At 37.9% G+C, this 17,092-nt stretch overlaps 1 protein-coding gene across 1 annotated transcript in view; it reads left to right on the top strand.

Annotated features, from left to right (window-relative positions):
• Positions 1-17,092, top strand: part of COL4A3 (collagen type IV alpha 3 chain) — a 151,166-nt gene that overhangs the window by 92,716 nt on the left and 41,358 nt on the right. The window contains exons 16-25 of the mRNA XM_049768301.1: positions 265-309; positions 571-624; positions 1,707-1,748; positions 5,064-5,148; positions 6,540-6,575; positions 8,452-8,616; positions 11,433-11,525; positions 12,108-12,203; positions 14,532-14,602; positions 15,420-15,602. Of these exons, the coding sequence (XP_049624258.1) occupies positions 265-309; positions 571-624; positions 1,707-1,748; positions 5,064-5,148; positions 6,540-6,575; positions 8,452-8,616; positions 11,433-11,525; positions 12,108-12,203; positions 14,532-14,602; positions 15,420-15,602 (870 nt within the window). The remainder of the gene's footprint in view (positions 1-264; positions 310-570; positions 625-1,706; positions 1,749-5,063; positions 5,149-6,539; positions 6,576-8,451; positions 8,617-11,432; positions 11,526-12,107; positions 12,204-14,531; positions 14,603-15,419; positions 15,603-17,092) is intronic.

The raw sequence follows: 17,092 nt of genomic DNA, 5'->3' as shown, positions 1-17,092 counted from the left end.
GATAGTGGCCTCTTTAAGATTTCTTTCTCCATCTCTGGAACAGTGTCTCTGAAGCTTTTACCACTCGGGGAATCCCCTGGAAGAGTTGTTCTATGGGATTTTGTCTTTCAGGTGGTTCAGGAATAGCATCAGAAGGGGAATCCAACACCTGGGAATTACTGGGTAGGAAGTTTCATAAGGCTTTCTTGCCTGAGATCATGAGGAGATAGTCATATCCTTTATTTATATGTCCTAAATTCATGTGTATATCTATTTTTGTTTTAGGGAAAACCTGGAAAAGATGGCGCCCCTGGCTTCCCTGGAACCAAGGTAAAGATATTATTTACATTGCAGTCCTTTCAGATGTCGAATAATATCTGACTATTACTAAGTAATTAAAAATTATCAAAAAAGAATATAGATTTCTAAAAACCAAACTTAAGAATCATAGAAGTACCTTCTTTATATGAAGAGATGTCATCTGCACACATCTACTTCTTTTTTAATATATATAAATTAGTGTCATCTGTCTCCCACCAATGAAATTAGTTCATGTATCTTCTACCTCATTTTCTTTGCTTTTTCCTTTAGGGAGCCAAAGGTGACCGGGGCTTTCCAGGGTTAGTCGGTAAAGATGGCATCAAGGTAACCAATTTTCCTCTTAACATTGATTGCTAGGTTTATTCCTCCAATGCCTTGTTTCTCATCCCCTACCCCATGTCCTGGAGTTAAATGTAAGAAATAGCAATCAAAGTTTGGCCAAATAAAATAATATGTTGGTGGGGCCGGAGAGATATCATGGCAGAAGGACAGTGGTTCGAATCCTGGCATCCCATATGGTCTCCTGTGCCTGCCAGGAGCGACTTCTGAGCATGGAGCCAGGAGTAACCCCTGAGCACTGCCGGGTGTGCCCAAAAACAAACAAACAAAAAAAGAATAATATGTTGGTTATGAAGAAATTAGAATTGTGGCACAGGCACTTGGTGGGTTGTCAGGTAGGGAAATCATGAAAATTGCTCTATGTAGTAGAAACTGGCTGAATGAGGTCAGTAAGCTTGCCAGTCTTCATGAGGAATTAAAAAAAAGGCTTGAAGTTATAGAATTTCAGATTATTTGAGATCTAGTGTAGATTGAATGCCCTGAACTCAGGGCCATGATCTCAAAAGTGGTAATCAATTTGAAACTGTCTTCCAAGTCATTTGTATCTACTAGCACACTACAAAGGTTTTCAGATAATTTTCATTTATAATAAAAATGACTGATCACACTCATGTTTGTAATATAATAAGGTTATTTTCCAGTAGATTTTAAAGATGCCCTCGTTGAAGTTAGGGAAAGAGATCGTGGTTATAATGGCAACCCTGAGAGCTATATTGAATGCACAGATGGTTATCCTGTGTTTTTCATCAGGGTAAAACCAGGGGTATATGCAATGCATGAGAAACTCCACTGAAGGCAAGGATGGAGAAAACCTGAGAACTACAAAACAAACAAACAAACAAACAAAAACAAAAACTAAGCACTATTTCCTGAGGACCAGCTATAATTCCTACCCCAGATAGGACCCTTCTAAGTTCAATATTCTTTTCATTTAAACTGGGCTTGTACATTACTTGTACATAATATTAAGATAATATTACATTAACATAGGTATATTGTAACTATGTCTTACTTGTAAGTATCCAAATGCTTTTGATTGGCATTCATAACTGCTGTTTTTAATATAGGGGTTGAAGGGAGACATGGGCCCTCCGGGATTTCCTGGTCCAGTAAGTATAACTAAGAATGATACCAATATCATGTTTGATCAATTCTTTCAGGGTAACAAGGAAACTGAATCAATTTCTTTATTAACTTTATTAACTGATGTTGGTGATAGTATTTGCTATTATTTTCTATGTCACAGCATAAAATATCCATTGTCATTATTTGCCCTATGACCATAAACAGCTATTGCTATTTTAGTTTCGTGGGTCTCTGGAAAGCACTAGTGATACCCATCTTGGTCTGTGAAGAGGGAGAAAACCTGTGTAAAGAAGCCTGAATTGAAGTGCCTTGTGTTCTTGAATAGGATAACAGATTTGCAATATCAGATAGCTGGAAAGGCAGACTTGAGGGGGCCAGCTCAAACCCATGCAGCTGTGCTCTGATAAATCTTTCAGGCACCAAGAGCTCCATCTCATTTTGTTTGCAAAATCAGCAATGACCAATAACCCCAATCCTATGTCTATTGTAGCTGCCAGAGCTCTTCTCCCCCAGCACATCCTAGATATAATGTCAAGATACTCCTGACTGCAAACTGGCCACATTCCATATAATGGCTCTTAGATAAATAAAAGAGACCCAGTGTCTGAGTTCTGGTCACCCTTCCTCCCTTGCCTTACAAGACACCAGTTCCTCAGCTCCTCAGTGAGCCCTGCAGAGCTGCCATTTATGATTAAGCAGCATCGGCAGAAGGTTCATGGCAGCAGAATTCTCAAATGGGGTGTCCTTTTGTAAATGCAGTTATCAGATTCCTCTGCTTAGTAATCAACTAAGAAACTAACAGTGAGGACCGTTTAACTTAGACACTGATTTGAAACGTTGTTAATAATTGAGTTTCAGATGCATAATATTCCAATTCTAGTTTTACCACCACTGTTCACATTTCTTTAACAATGTTCCCACATTCTCTCTCAACCCTCATTCCACTTTTTTTGTTTGTTTGTTTGTTTGTTTGTTTTGGGGCCACACCCGGTGACGCTCAGGGGTTTACTCCTGGCTATACGCTCAGAAATCACTTCTAGCTTGGGGGACCATATGGGATGCCGGAGATCGAACTGCAGTCTGTCCTAGATCAGCCACGTACAAGGCAAAGGCTCTATGCTACGCCACCCCTCCGGCCCCTCATTCCACATCCTTGAGGAATAAACTTTTAGGTTTTGCTACTGAAGTTTAGGTTCTATGCTTTCAGAAATGTTGGCTTTAGTGGTTTAAACGTATACAAATGCCTCAACTCTATTCCATCAATGTGCCCAAGACCCCACACCACAGCCCTAATGTTACCTCCAGACCTAATTCTACACTTTATTTCTCTTCTTCCTAGATATTTTCATTACTGTAATCTAGGGCAAAGCTTTTTGTGTCTTTGAAAACGTCCATCCCCTTGTCTGGTTATTCTATATACTGCAAATTATTGAGAATATCTGGTCTTTGTCCTTCTCCTTCAGACTTGCTTCACTTAAGATGGTATTCTGCAGTTCCACCCAAGCTGCAATGACTTGCATGGTTTTATCCTCGCTTGTGACTGCATAGTGTTCCATTGTGTACATATGCTATAACTTAATTATTCACTCATTTGTTGTTGAGCATTTGGATTGTAGAAGTTTGTCACCACAAGCAAATGATTCAGATGCAAAATACTGTAAAGGAGTTATCTAAGGGAAAATAAAAAAAGGTATGATGTAAGAGTGCCTAAGTGAGAAAGGCCATTATTAATACACAGGATGTATTACATCACTGTGATGACAAAATTATTGATCCTATACAGCATTTGAAAATGCACAGCAGAGTTTTACATTTTTGTTCTGTCTTCTTTCTTCCAAATAAAGTCTTGCTAAGTGCACTTCAGTGGAATTCTTAGCTTTCTTACCTTAGTTTTTGTCTTTTCTTCTGCTTAATTCTATATAAATTTGCCACTGCTGAGTTCAGAATAAGTTCTACTTAGAAAGTACTTGATTAAGGGAACAACTGAGTAGATCCACTGCACATCTGTGAGATACACTTAGCGCATTTTAAACCATTTTATGAGGCATCAGAATTTACAGTACTACTAGTCATACTTTTCATATATACATCATTCCATCACCAGGCCCATCACCAGAGAGCCCCCACTCTCTCACTAGAGTCCCTGAATATCCACCCACCAATCTCTTCCTCCCAAGTTTGCTCAGTTCTATGGATAAAATTTCTGATTTTAAAATCAGAGTAATCTCTGATTACTTTGGTCATTTATTGTTCCATTACTATGTTTCTTTGCATCCACATATAAAATATATTTTCAAAATTTTGTACAAGTGGTGATACCTACACACATATAGCTAAATAAAGCTAATCTACCAAAATTCCAAAACATTATAAATCATAAGTATGTTCATAATTTTTCTAAAACTATTTGTCTATTTTTAAAAAAAGATTTTTAAGTGGGACCAGAGTGATAGCACAGCAGTAGGGAATTTTCCTTGCATATGGAGAACCCAGGACACACTCTGGTTCACTCCCCAGCATCCCATATGATCTCCAGAGCCCCTCAGGAGTGATTCCTGAGTGCAGAGCCAGGAGTAACCCTTGAGAGCCACTGGCTGTGGCCCAAAAATCAAAAAAAAGAAAAAAAATTTTTTGCTTTGGGGTCACACCCTGCAGCGCTCAGGGGTTACTCCTGGCTCCTTGCTCAGAAATCACTCCTGGCAAGCTCAGGGGACCATATAGATGCCTGAATTTGGCCCCAAGAGAGGTATTTTAAGTGAACATTTTGTTTGTCTGTTTGTTTGTTTGGGGTTCACCAATGCTTAGGGGCTAATATTGGCTCAACCCTCAGAAATCACTCCTGGCAGGCTTAGGAAACTATATAGGATGCTGGGGATCAAACCTGGGTTAGCAATGTGCAAGGCAAATACCATTCCTGATATACTATCACTCGGGCTCTTAAGTGAACATTTTTAAGTAAAATAAAACAAAATTTAAAGTTATGAGAGTTTATAAGTGTCAGCATAGCAAGTGAATATTTTGTCATCACAATCAGGGGTCATTCACACAAACGTAGATATACGAGTGTTTGTGTGTATGTGAGCTAGGTTTGTCTTAAAATATATTTATAGTGAAAGTGTATACTCTCATTTATAAAATTTTTATTATATCTTTAAACTTATTCAACCTTTATCTGTGGCTGTCCCTTTTCCTGCTAACAACGCATAAGACAATGGATTCAGGAAAATATAAAAAGCAATACATTCAAAGAAAGAAACCAATTGATTCACATTAATCACATTTGGTCAATTCTTTATAAATAGCTTGCCTTTCTTTCCTTTTGTTCTTTTTCTTTTAAGACAGAATATTATGATACATACCATGCAAAAGGGGATAAAGGAATTCCAGGCCCACCAGGGCCCAAAGGAGCTCGTGGCCCACAAGGTGAGAATACGTTTTCCTAAAGATCTTCCCTGACATTTTAGGATCTGGTTGCTGTCTTTCTCTGATCATGAAAAACTAAATTCTTCCTTTTCTTCAAGATGACAAGGAACACATCCAGAGACCCAACATTTGCATTAATAGAGAAAAGATCTCTCTGTGTCCATAAGGAATGATGTTTTATAGTGTCTCCTATATTTCACATTTTCATATGAAAAGCTCATTGATGGTATATACTATAGAAGGGAATGAAACTCAATTTATGAACAAAAGCATAAATTTAAAGTCTGGCAAGAAAACACAGGAGTGGCTCTGGAACTATTGGAGGAGGGTTAGGGAATTCACAATCTCAGTGGGAACCAAACCATAGCAGAGATTCTGAAAGTGTCCATTTGATAAAATGTCCAGAAGATGACCTCGGCTCTAATTTTCTGGTGCCTGACACCATGAATCAATGTCATTTCTAGTCTCTGTTTCATCCGTCAGAAAAGTTCACACCAAGATCTTTTGTTTCTGGCTATTGTTAGGGACTTCTAATAATGGCCATTTCACGGCCACATTTCTATGATTTTGATTTAATTGTCTAAAGGATATCCCTAGATCTGGGCAGATTGTAAAAGCTGCCCAATATATGCAGTCATAATAAAAAACCACTGATCAAGGTAAAACATGAATATAAACAAGAGTTCAAAGAAGTATTTCAGGATAAATAATGAATAGATAATACAGATATAATTTTTTTAAGTCTCCTGTGCTTGCTCTAAGTCACTCATCTGTAGACCAAAATCGAATACTATGCAATGTATAACTAGAAAGTTCTCAGATGAATCAGGTTAAACTGCAAGGGGCATGCAATTACAAAATGTTGAATTTATTGCATCTGAACCATCCCATAAAGTCCCAAAAGCAGAGTAGGCTCCCAATTAAGCTCTACTGAAGTGTTTACAAAATAAAGAGAAAGAAAGATTCCCTCTGGGCATCATGCATTTATGATTAGTTACTTCTTTGCAATTTTTCTTTTTTTTTTTAAACTTGTTTGATTGATTGATTGATTGATCTATTGATTTTTGGGCCCCACCCAGCTGCACTCAGGAGTTACTCCTAGCTCTGCACTCAGAAATTGCCCCTGACAGGCTGGGGGACCATATGGGATGCCAGGAATCGAACCAGGTCCCTACCATTCGGCTGCATGCAAGGCAAATGTTCTACCACTGTGCTATATCTCCAGCCTCAGACAATTTTTCTAATAATGAAGTTCTCTCTATCTACTTTTCTCTGGAAGCAGAGAAAAATTATAAAATGTTATGGTTAAGTATTATATTGTCACTCAAGATTGCAAAAGTGAGAAATTTTACTTACTTTGTAAGTAATTTATTGCTGTTGTATATTCCTAGGTCCCAGTGGTGCACCTGGAGCTCCAGGAAGTCCTGGTATGTACACGTTCTCAGGGTACCCAAAGAAAGCTACAAAAAAGCTTGATCTTCAAACCCATGTTCTCCCTTGAACATGCATCATATTGCTTTGTCTCTAGGTCTCTGCTTTTAACACTCTGGAGAAACCCATGATCTCCTTGAACACATATTTCCTCTCTTTCTCTCCCCTCACATGTTTCTAAGTAAGCTTCAATAAAACTACCTTGCTTGGGGCCAGAGAGATAGCATGGACGTAAGGCGTTTGCCTTTCATGCAAAAAGTCATTGATTCAAATCCTGGCATTCCATATGGTCCCCCGAGCCTGCCAGGGGCAATTTCTGAGCATGGAGCCAGGAGTAACCCCTGAGCGCTGCCAGGTGTGACCCAAAAACCAAAAACCAAAAAAAGAAAAACTACCTTGCTTCATAAATAAAAGCAAAGGAAAGAAAGGAGGAAGGAAGAAAGGGAGGGAGGGAGGAAGAAAATAAAATGTTAGAAAAATGGAGACTATAAAGTTCTTTGTTAATTTGCATTTAATTCTATAAGACAGCTGCTTCATTAATTGATAAAAAATAAAACTGTTTCTAACACCTTTATGATTGACTTTGTGACCTATGGTGAAAAAACGAAGTATAATCTAACATTAAATAATATGGAAATAATCTTTGTATTTAATACAAAGTAAAGGAGTCAATTTGATGTGTGAGCAAAAGCCTTGAAACTCAGGATAAACTAACTCAGAGAAGAAACAGAAATGAACATTTTAATCATACTAGTTTGGTAAAATAATCTTTTCTATAATGTATCCTAAGTTGCATAATGGTACATAGATTATTTTTATTTCAAGTATTACATATAACAGTATATGGTTTATAGATATGTAACCAATTCTTTGAAAAGCAGATCATCCATTAGAGCTAGTGTTTCTTAAGAGAGTTAGGATGATTCCACAGTGGTCTCAGTCATAACTATAATTTATCACTTTGTGAAACTAACAAAAAATAGCAGAGACTGGATAAGCCCTGTCATTGGTTTTATTTTTCCAAATGCCGTTAGAATTTAAACTTTCTAAAAAGTTATATTAAAAGTTTGAATACTATAAATATTATAATACCCTAGTTTAAAAACATAAATATGTGTACTTACCTGGGCATGGAAAAGTAGCAATAGAATTATTAACAGTGGGTCTCTCACAAAGTTAAGCTGGTGCAAAAGTATATTTGAGAAGTCTGACCCCAGGTAAGACAGGCTCCTGGTTCATTTGAATCATTTCCAGATCCAGAGATAATGCCTTCATAGCTCAACTGTTTGGAGGAAGTCATTTAGACTGCTTATTCCCCATATGTGTGTCTCTTTGGAGGGGACATTGAGAGGGGTCACATTGGACTTATTTTCTAGCCATTATTCCTTAGAATGCTGTCAAGAATCAAGTGCATGGCCTTGAAGATATACTTGACTTGATGAGATATACTTATCTTGATGATTTCAAAAACACAGACATAATATCTGTTGAAGAATCGCTTGTAAGCCTGTGGTAATAGAAGGACTCTGGCTCTCCCAAAGCCTGGTGGTAAAATCTCTGCAGAATAGGGCTCCTTGAGCTTTGCTAGATGTTGACTGTTTTATCAAGTTTAAGCTAAATGCAGAGCCCCTGCTTATTTGCAGGACTTACTTTATCAACCTCTGAATGGGGCAACTTTCACAAATAAGAACATATCATCTGAACTTATTCCTATGCTAATGTTCTCCTCATATCTGGAGTTTCTTCTACCTTCCAATAAACTTTTCTACCTTCTTAAAAAAATATATATATAAACCTTTTTACAACTAAAATAAAAATAATTTATTGATCAGAAAAGAAAAAATATCTATCATAAAATGATTTTTCTCCCAGGGTTATCTCTGCCTGGCCTCAGAGGAACTATTGGGATTCCAGGCATGAAAGGAAGGAAAGGAGAGCAAGGACCCCCTGGAAGGGATGCAGTGGGATTGCCTGGGGCCCCAGGTTGTACTGGCTCACCAGGCCCTCCAGGGAGACCCGGACCTCCAGGACCTCCAGGTAAAGATGCCCACTTTTGTGCATTTTGTCCCATGAGCATGCATAATGTGTGGCTGCAGTCCATGTATGTAGGTCTGGCCATTGGATGCAAAGGCTTTTATGAGCTTTTTCTTTGGTTCCTCTTTTCACCTAGCCCTAATCTCTGGGATGATGAGTAGAACTTGGCTTTGATTTAGCCTGAGTTTCCAAGGTGGGTACTGAGCAGAGGTGAAGAAAGCAGGGCAGGGAAGGAGACACTGTTGTCAGCTTGGCCTGGCCAAAGCATGACTGCTTGCTCATTCTCTGGAGACTTTCATCTAAGATTGCAGAATTTTATCTCTGAATGATTTGTTGCCTAGGAGAAAAAGATAAGAGTGTATCTACCAATTCCATTTTCTCATGGATCCAAGATGAGACCCCAGTGGTCTGTAGTGCAATGACCTTACACTCACATGAACATATATGCACCTCATACACTTCCATACATCTCTGGCATCTACAAGTAATCCTGTGGCAAGAGGTGGGAGGTGAGTGCCTGGAAGTGAGGCAAGATGCTGCTGGGTTCAGATGTAATGGTTCTGAATCCTCATAAGTGCACCTGATGACTCTAAGTGGTACTTGAAGGTCTGATTTCACCCTCTCCCAGAGTCTCCTAATATTCCTTGTTGTGGGATAGATAGAGAAGCTAAGGAATATGAAATTGCCTCATACTTTGTTTTTGTCTTATTGGACTACATCCAGCATTGTTCAGTGTTTACTCCTAGCTCTGTGGCTAGAGATCATTCCTGAATATTCAGGAGACCATATTGATATTGGAAAACATATTGATATTGGCAAACATATGTTTGCTCAGTGCAAATTAAAAGCATAGGTTTGCCCAGAACTTCAAAGAAAATATTTTTTGGGCACTAGAGCAATAGTATAGTGGGTAGGGCACTGACTTGCATGTGACTATGCTGAGTTTGATGTATGCTTCTATTTGGTCCGGCTAGCCTTACAGGAGTGATTCCTGAATGTTGAGGCAGGAGTAAACCCCGAACATTTGAGGTGTGGTCCAAAAAAAATAAACAAGCAGTTTTTATTTGTAGACAATATCCTTATAAGTCTAGAAATTCCAAAAGAATCGTTGGGAAAGTCTTTAGTATTTAGACATTGTCTTGTAAAGCTTAGGCTTCCATTGGTCTTCACATTGTCTTGTCTTTGTCAGGTCCTATTAGTATCTATGTTCTTTGAGATTAAGGGTTAATGCTTGTTTATGTTGTCTTTTTATTTTATTTGATCATCCTGTAACAGATACATTGTACAACCTCAAATATTTCTTAAGTGAACTTGAAAAATTAGGAGTAACTATAAATATTTAAGATTATTTATAAATAGGAACTGGAGAGGTATTTGAGCAAGTAGGATGTTTGCTTTGCATATGGCCAGTCTGAATTCAATTGACAACAGTCAATCCATATGATCCACTAAGTTCCACAAGAAGTGATGCCTGAGCACAGAGCCAGGAGTAAACTGAGCACTTTTATGTGTGGTCCCAAATATGAGTACTTGTAAGTACTAGAATAAGCATAAAACTGATCTCAATTTAATGGTCGCTCTCCAGTTATCTTCATAAATGCAGAGAACTGCATTATCCACAAGCTTCCCTTTCAGAGTCAAGCAGTTATAAAACACAACCTCCTCTAAATCAATTCATTGTTTTCACTATGGAAGTGTCGCTTTAAAATTTGGGTCAGGGATAGGATCTATGTTAAAATATTTAACCTCATTCACATTATTTTTCTTACCTGTATTTGGAAAGACTAGACAAAAATTATAAGTTTAAGAAAATCTGCTGTTCATAATAACTATAGAGGAAGAATATGTGGCAGATTGAGAACAATCTTCTTGAATTGCGGCTTTAAGGACAAACTTGATAAATAGGAACAGGCGAGGAACAGAAAACTGAGGTTTTGACTCTGTATGTTTTAGCATATTTAATATATCGGGCAATCCCAAAGTTTATGAGATATCCAGAAGAGAAAATCAAACTGTCTAAAGATCCTGAAGTGTTAGTTTTGTTGTAATTAAAAAGATGAGTTAAGATGGCATGGGTTGAATCCATGAGGAAAAGTATAGATTGAGTTTTCAGCAATATGGAATCTATCCAAAAAGAAAACGGTAATACAACTACTGCATGACCCAGTAAATAACACTTTTAGCATCTATCCTCAAAGCACAACGGAGTATATATAAGCAATTTGTAGCAACATGAAGGGAACTAGCGGATATCATAAGGAGTGAAGTCTGTCAGAAAGGGAGAGATACCAGAATGATCTCCCTCTTAGACTTAAAGATACACAACAAGGTAATAACTAAAAGGCCAAAGGCAATCCAATGGGAAAAGTGATCCACAGAACTGAGTTGGGAAGCAGGGGTTGAAAGAGTGTTTGGAGGTGCTTAGGGAAGTGCTTAGAGAAGAGAGGTGGGTACAATGTTGATGGGTGTGATGTTGGAATTATGTGCATGAAAAAACATGATTAATGGTACCATAAAACACAGAATCTAAATGTTTTTTCAAGTATATAATGAGTTTTCAAAGAACCACTACACAAGTGTCAAATATTGGCTGTGTGTTATATACAAGGAAGAAATAGTCAAACGATCAGCCTTTTCAGCTGCCTCTAGACTTTTCAGATGCAGGAGGAAAACAATGTAAATGAAGACATGATTTCCAAAACAAAGATAGGGTAATGCATAATGGATAATGCTTATTGTTAAATACTTTTGCATATCAAAGGACAGTTCAATAAATGTTAAAACTGGCATTTGTCTTGCTTTGTGTTGTCTTTGTGTAGGTGATGTTGTTTATTGTAAAGGCCCTCTTGGAGATCAGGGACATCCAGGACATATAGGAGCCCAAGGAATCCCAGGAGTTGAGGGACCCAAAGGTTAGTTAAATCAATAGTCCTAGTCTATTAGTTGCTGAAGCCACTCTCATCATCACCATTACTTCAGATTTATTTTCTCCCTGAGACAACAATGATCTCATACAACCATCAATCCAGGTATGGCTTTTTCTCCCAAAGAATTTGCATAAAAATTTCATTATCTGTCAATCAATTCCTATTTAACATGTATGTATGCAATAAATCACCAGTTATCTTAGAAAGTGGGTTTTATTTTGCACTGAAGAAAAGATGCTAGATTAGTGAATGATTAATATTAATTTCTTGGAATTTTCTAAGAACTCTAAGAAACTCAGAAGATTGAAGAAAGTTATGTAATTAGTGAATGATTTATTTATATATTTAATGCACTGGTGGCTATCATTACATAAAAAATGATTTGATGTAGTAAATGTGTTTGAAATGGTGGCTAAAGCATTTGCCTCGCACAAGGCCAAGCCTGATTTAATTGCTATCAAACCATATGGTTCCCTGAGAACAGCTACTTGTGACCCAAAACTAAAAATATAAAAACATCTGTCCTTTCTGAGGACATTGAATAACCCAGGCATGCTATCTCTGCAGGGGAACCAGGCCTTCCATGTATACAATGTCCTTGTGTCCAAGGGCCTCCGGGTCTCCCAGGATTGCCGGGACTGGATGGTGAAAAAGGACTCCCAGGTACAGACAAATGGGTGTGTAATTTAAAAGAAAAAGAAAAACTAGACTGAAGCAAAAAGAGGATTTTATGCTATGATTCGTATGGATTTGCAGAGAGATTTTTTTTTAAAGCCTTATTGGTTAATATAATTGCATAAAAGCTAGCTCCTCGGCTCCAAGGCCACGCCCCATCCTGTTTTGTTGCCACACTCTAGCAAATCATGTTTTTGTTTTGTTTTACTTTTTGTTATTTGGGGGGGCCACACGCTGTGACGCTCAGGGGTTACTCCTGGCTATGTGCTCAGAAATTGCTCCTGGCTTGGGGGACCATATGGGACAACGGGGGATCAAACCAAGGTCCATCCTAGTCTAGTGCATACAAAACAGACGCTTTACTGTTTGCGCCACTGCTCCGGCCCCCAAATCATATTTTTTCCAGGAATGGTGAATTCGGGTTTTTACTAGAGATTAGCTAGCAATCACTTTTCACTGGGAAAAGTGAAGTAGCCATACTGAGTACATTCGAGTCTTTCCTTACCTAAGAAAATGAGCTCTCCACCACCAGGATTACTGCCTGAGCACAGAGCCAAGAGAAAACCTTGAGTACAGTCAAGTGTCATCCCCCCCCCCAATCAAAGAGCGAACAAAATATATATCTTATGTTAATAAAATGCAAGTAATACTTTTTCAAGTTATGCATAAACACATGCAATGTAAATGTTCTTTGGGATTTTCCTACTCCAAATTTATTTCCCACAGGAAACTTCTGTCTCGGAATCCATGTGCATTTTTTGTCAATTCTCTTTTATGTATACAGGTATTCTTACTAAATAGAAATGATATAAAATTATTTTGTTAATTAAGAAAAAGAAAAGAAGTGACTTCTCTCCCACCTAAAAAACACTGTCCTCTCCATTTTATTTTTTCCATCCTCAGTTGTCACCCTATTTCAGGTTTGTAAGGAACAGTAGCTCAAAAAATATTCACAGAGGGCATCAGTAATGGGAGAAATAGAGAGACACTGAGGGCTGTGACAAACAGGCATCAACCTACTGTAGCCTATCATTACTCTTCAACATTTGAGGTCCCTTGAAAATAAATCTTCCAAAGTTTTTCGAAAAGACAAAAACAGATTTAAAAAAAAATCTATATTCAAGTTTATTCAAAGAAAATGGGCCTATATTATTTTATAAATAAGTAATTGTATACTTTTTTAATGTAATGTTAGGAAAATTCAAGGTGAAAAATTAAATTTTTATTTGAAATGTCTTTACAATGAGATCAATTAGCATTTGGGCAGCACCCAAGCTGTGTTCAAACCATTGTGATTCTCTGCCACACTGGCAAGTGGTTCAGCTAGAGCTGACAATGTGGAGCTGCTCAGATCCTACAGTACTGGGGGGGAAGACGGGGGGAGAAGCATCAGGGTCACCTCTCTGATGCACAGCCTTCTGAAGCTGCTCCAAATGAAACTCGGAAATTTGTGGCACAGAAAAACAAATCTGAGGGCTGGGGCGATAGTGCAGCAGTATGGCGTTTGCCTTGCACGTGGCTGACCCAGGACAGACCTCGGTTCTATCCCCAGGAGTGATTTCTGAGCGCATAGCCAGGAGTAACTCCTGAGCATCACTGGGTGTGGCCCCAAAACAAAACAAAAACAACAACAATAACAAAAAAACCAAATCTGCATCTTCAGTCCCAAAGTACAATTTTTATCCTGGTTTTTAGTTTTTTAATTAACCTTGAGCTCAAGTTTGGAAGGGACAAACATTTTAAATATTTCTGAGAGCAACCTGGGGTCTATGTTATGTTTCTTGTCTATTTACATACAGTCAGACTAAAAACTCCAGAATGCAATAGCTCCAGGCATGCCTGTCTTTGCTGCCCAGCCCTCCTTTTCTCTGGATTCTATCTGGAATGGATAGAACCTGAGCTAGAAAAAAATCTCTACAAGTGTTTTAAAGTGCTAAAATTTAGAAGTTCTTGTTCGTTTGTTTTTTAATAGTACTTTCTACTTCAGTTATTTTTCCCCTCATTATTATTCTGATGAAAATTCCCTTTCTTTTTTTGTTTTTGTTTTTGTTTGGGGGCCACAACTTGTGACACTCAGGAGCTACTTCTGGCTATGCATTCAGAAATTGCTCCTGGCTTGGGGGACCATATGAGATGTAGGGGGATCTAACCATGGTCTGTCCTAGGTCAGACACTTGCAAGGCAAATGCCCTACTGCTGTGCCACCTCCTGCCCAGGAAATTCCCTTTCTTTACACAGAAGAATACCCTATCTTCTTCATGCACTGAATTATTCTGGCCAGAAAGCATATTCAATGAGTAATTCTTTGATTTACAGGAGGAGAAGGGGCAGCTGGGGGAAAAGGAAGCCAGGGGCCTCCAGGGAATCCTGGTCTTCCTGGGTTTCCGGTAAGAACAATTTCCTGGTTTTGAATAGCTTCAAACTTAAAGCATTGTAGTTTATCAGTTGGGTATCTGACAAGAGGAGATGATATCTATTGATCTGGAAAATAAATGCATGATATATGGAGGAATGAATGATCATATAGTTATTTAAAATAGTATTAGAGACAGAAGCAGATTAGTAATCTCCTGGAACAATGCTTTGGACCAGAAATTGACTGCAAACGAGTATGAGATTACTGGAAGAAATATAGACGTACTTAACACTTTGCAGTGATTGTGACATAAATGATTAAAATATAAAATGATTAAAAATTGTTTCCCAGGCCTTCAATTTAATTTTCTGTATGCTTAAATTTGTGTCCTAGAACAGTCTTCACTGAAACCTTGTCCATTAAAAAAAAAAAAAAGAAGAGCTTAAAGTTATACTAGAGTACCAAAATATATATTTAAAAAGAAAAAACAATTCCATGTCCCTTAAAACACAAAAGTTCTTGTTAATATTGGGTGTGGGAGAACAAAGTAATAGTTCAGTATGTAGATAATTTGCATTGTATAGAAATCAACACAGGTTTGATCCCACCATACATATGGTCTCCTGAGACTACCTAGAGTAATTTCTGAGGGCAGAGCCAAAATTAAGCCCTGAACATTGCTGGGCATGCCCCCCCCCAAAAAAAAATAGATGTTGGGTATGAAGAAGGGTAAGAGAAAGTGAGACTTAGGTCCCATCATGAGCGACTCTTAGCTCTGTTCGGTATTTTTCTAAAAACAATAACATCTTTATTCCAACCCAATGCAAACTCTAGTCTGTGCCATCTAGGGGCTCCCGGGTGCTCAGGGTGATGCTGGACAGAAAGGAGAGAAAGGTGAGAAGCCAAAACCAGAAGGAGAAGCTGGAGCTCCAGGTGATTCTGGACTCAGAGGACCTCCTGGAAGAAAGGGCTTTGATGGAATCCCTGGAATTCCAGGAGCAAAAGGAATTCGAGGACTGAAAGGCGAGCCGGTTGGTATTTAGTCATCTTTTTCTATCTACTATCCCTGTAAGTGAAGTGCTCAAGAGGTGAGGTGGTTTTCACTTGAAATCTTGTTTGGTGTCCCATATGGTCCCCCCAAGCCAGGGGCAATTTCTGAGCGCTAAGCCAGGAGTAACCCCTGAGCATCAAACCGGTGTGGCCCGAAAAACCAAAAAAGAAATGAAAAAAGAAAAAAAAAAATCTTGTTTGCGGACAATTCAGCCCCTAAAGAAATAAATATCTTCAAGCTAGTAAACACCTGCTGTACTTTAAGAAAATAAATAAGTAGTGCTCATTTATAGCCCCAGTAAACTTCTGCATTGATAATGATCTCATTTCTGGGCCAGAGAGATATCATAGCTGTAGGGCATGTGCCTTATATGCAAGCCAATCCTGAGCTCTGCTGGGTGTGACCCAGAAACAAACAAACAAAAGATAATAATCTCATTTCTTAGACCAACAATTCTATATTTGTGCCAAATAAATTTAGAGAGCAGCTCAGAGAATGATTAGTAATAGAAAGTTTTTGTTGATATTTGGGGGCCAGTATTCATTGTTTAAATAAAAACAAATTCACACAAAATAATATTTAAAACAGTCAGATAAAGATATCAAATGTTTTGCCATTTATAATATTAAACCTAAAACCAATCTTTAGTAATAGGACAAAATCTCTCACAACAATGAGAGTTTCCTACTAGAATCTACTATAATCCCACCCCAGTCACAGTCAGAAGCTAAACAGCTGACCCAGCATTTCTGTGTGAGGTTGTGAGGCAAGCTGCCCAGACCATTCCAGAAAACCCCAGTTTCTCCTAGAGTTACAGTGTCAGTCAATAAAATAGGTCTCACCTATCTAAAAGATTTATTCACAGATTCTTTAATATCCAAGTATGAATTGCGACTCCCCACCACTATGATACAGCTATGGTGTATAATCTTTCCAAAACTTTTACTATAAAACACATTTTGAGCTGGACACAACTAAGATGTTTCCCAGATCTTCTTTTGCAAACTTCCAGGCAGTCCCTTCATTCCCAGTCATTGTCAGGCTTATAGCAAGACAGCTTCTAGAATAGTTTGCATTTAGTATGAAGAGCATTTATATAATGCTCTAGTTTATATCTTACTAATTTTCTTTATTAATTATGGTAAAGATATTGCAGAAAGTGAGCAAAAATCAAGGAGGAGATTTGTTGAGACCTATACCCTAACATTATGAATGAAGGAGTAGGACCACTTAGCCACCTGATACTACCAAGCAACAATAAAACTCCAATCATATGTAATATTTGGAACCAAGTTGGGAGGAAGGGGAACTTTGGTTATCTTATCAAATTCAACTCCTTTAAAATATATCTCATTTTTAAATTTACAACCAATAAAATTCAAAAACATAGATTTATGACAAGAAAGAAAATATTATGGACTACATATCTCTTTTGAATTGAAATACTTAGAGAACATCTTAACAAATAAA

This window comes from Suncus etruscus, chromosome 2, assembly GCF_024139225.1.
Source record: "Suncus etruscus isolate mSunEtr1 chromosome 2, mSunEtr1.pri.cur, whole genome shotgun sequence".
In the NCBI taxonomy this organism is placed as follows: domain Eukaryota; kingdom Metazoa; phylum Chordata; class Mammalia; order Eulipotyphla; family Soricidae; genus Suncus; species Suncus etruscus.
The sequence above is the reverse complement of the archived record's forward strand: the minus strand, read 5'-3'. Positions and strand labels throughout refer to the sequence as shown.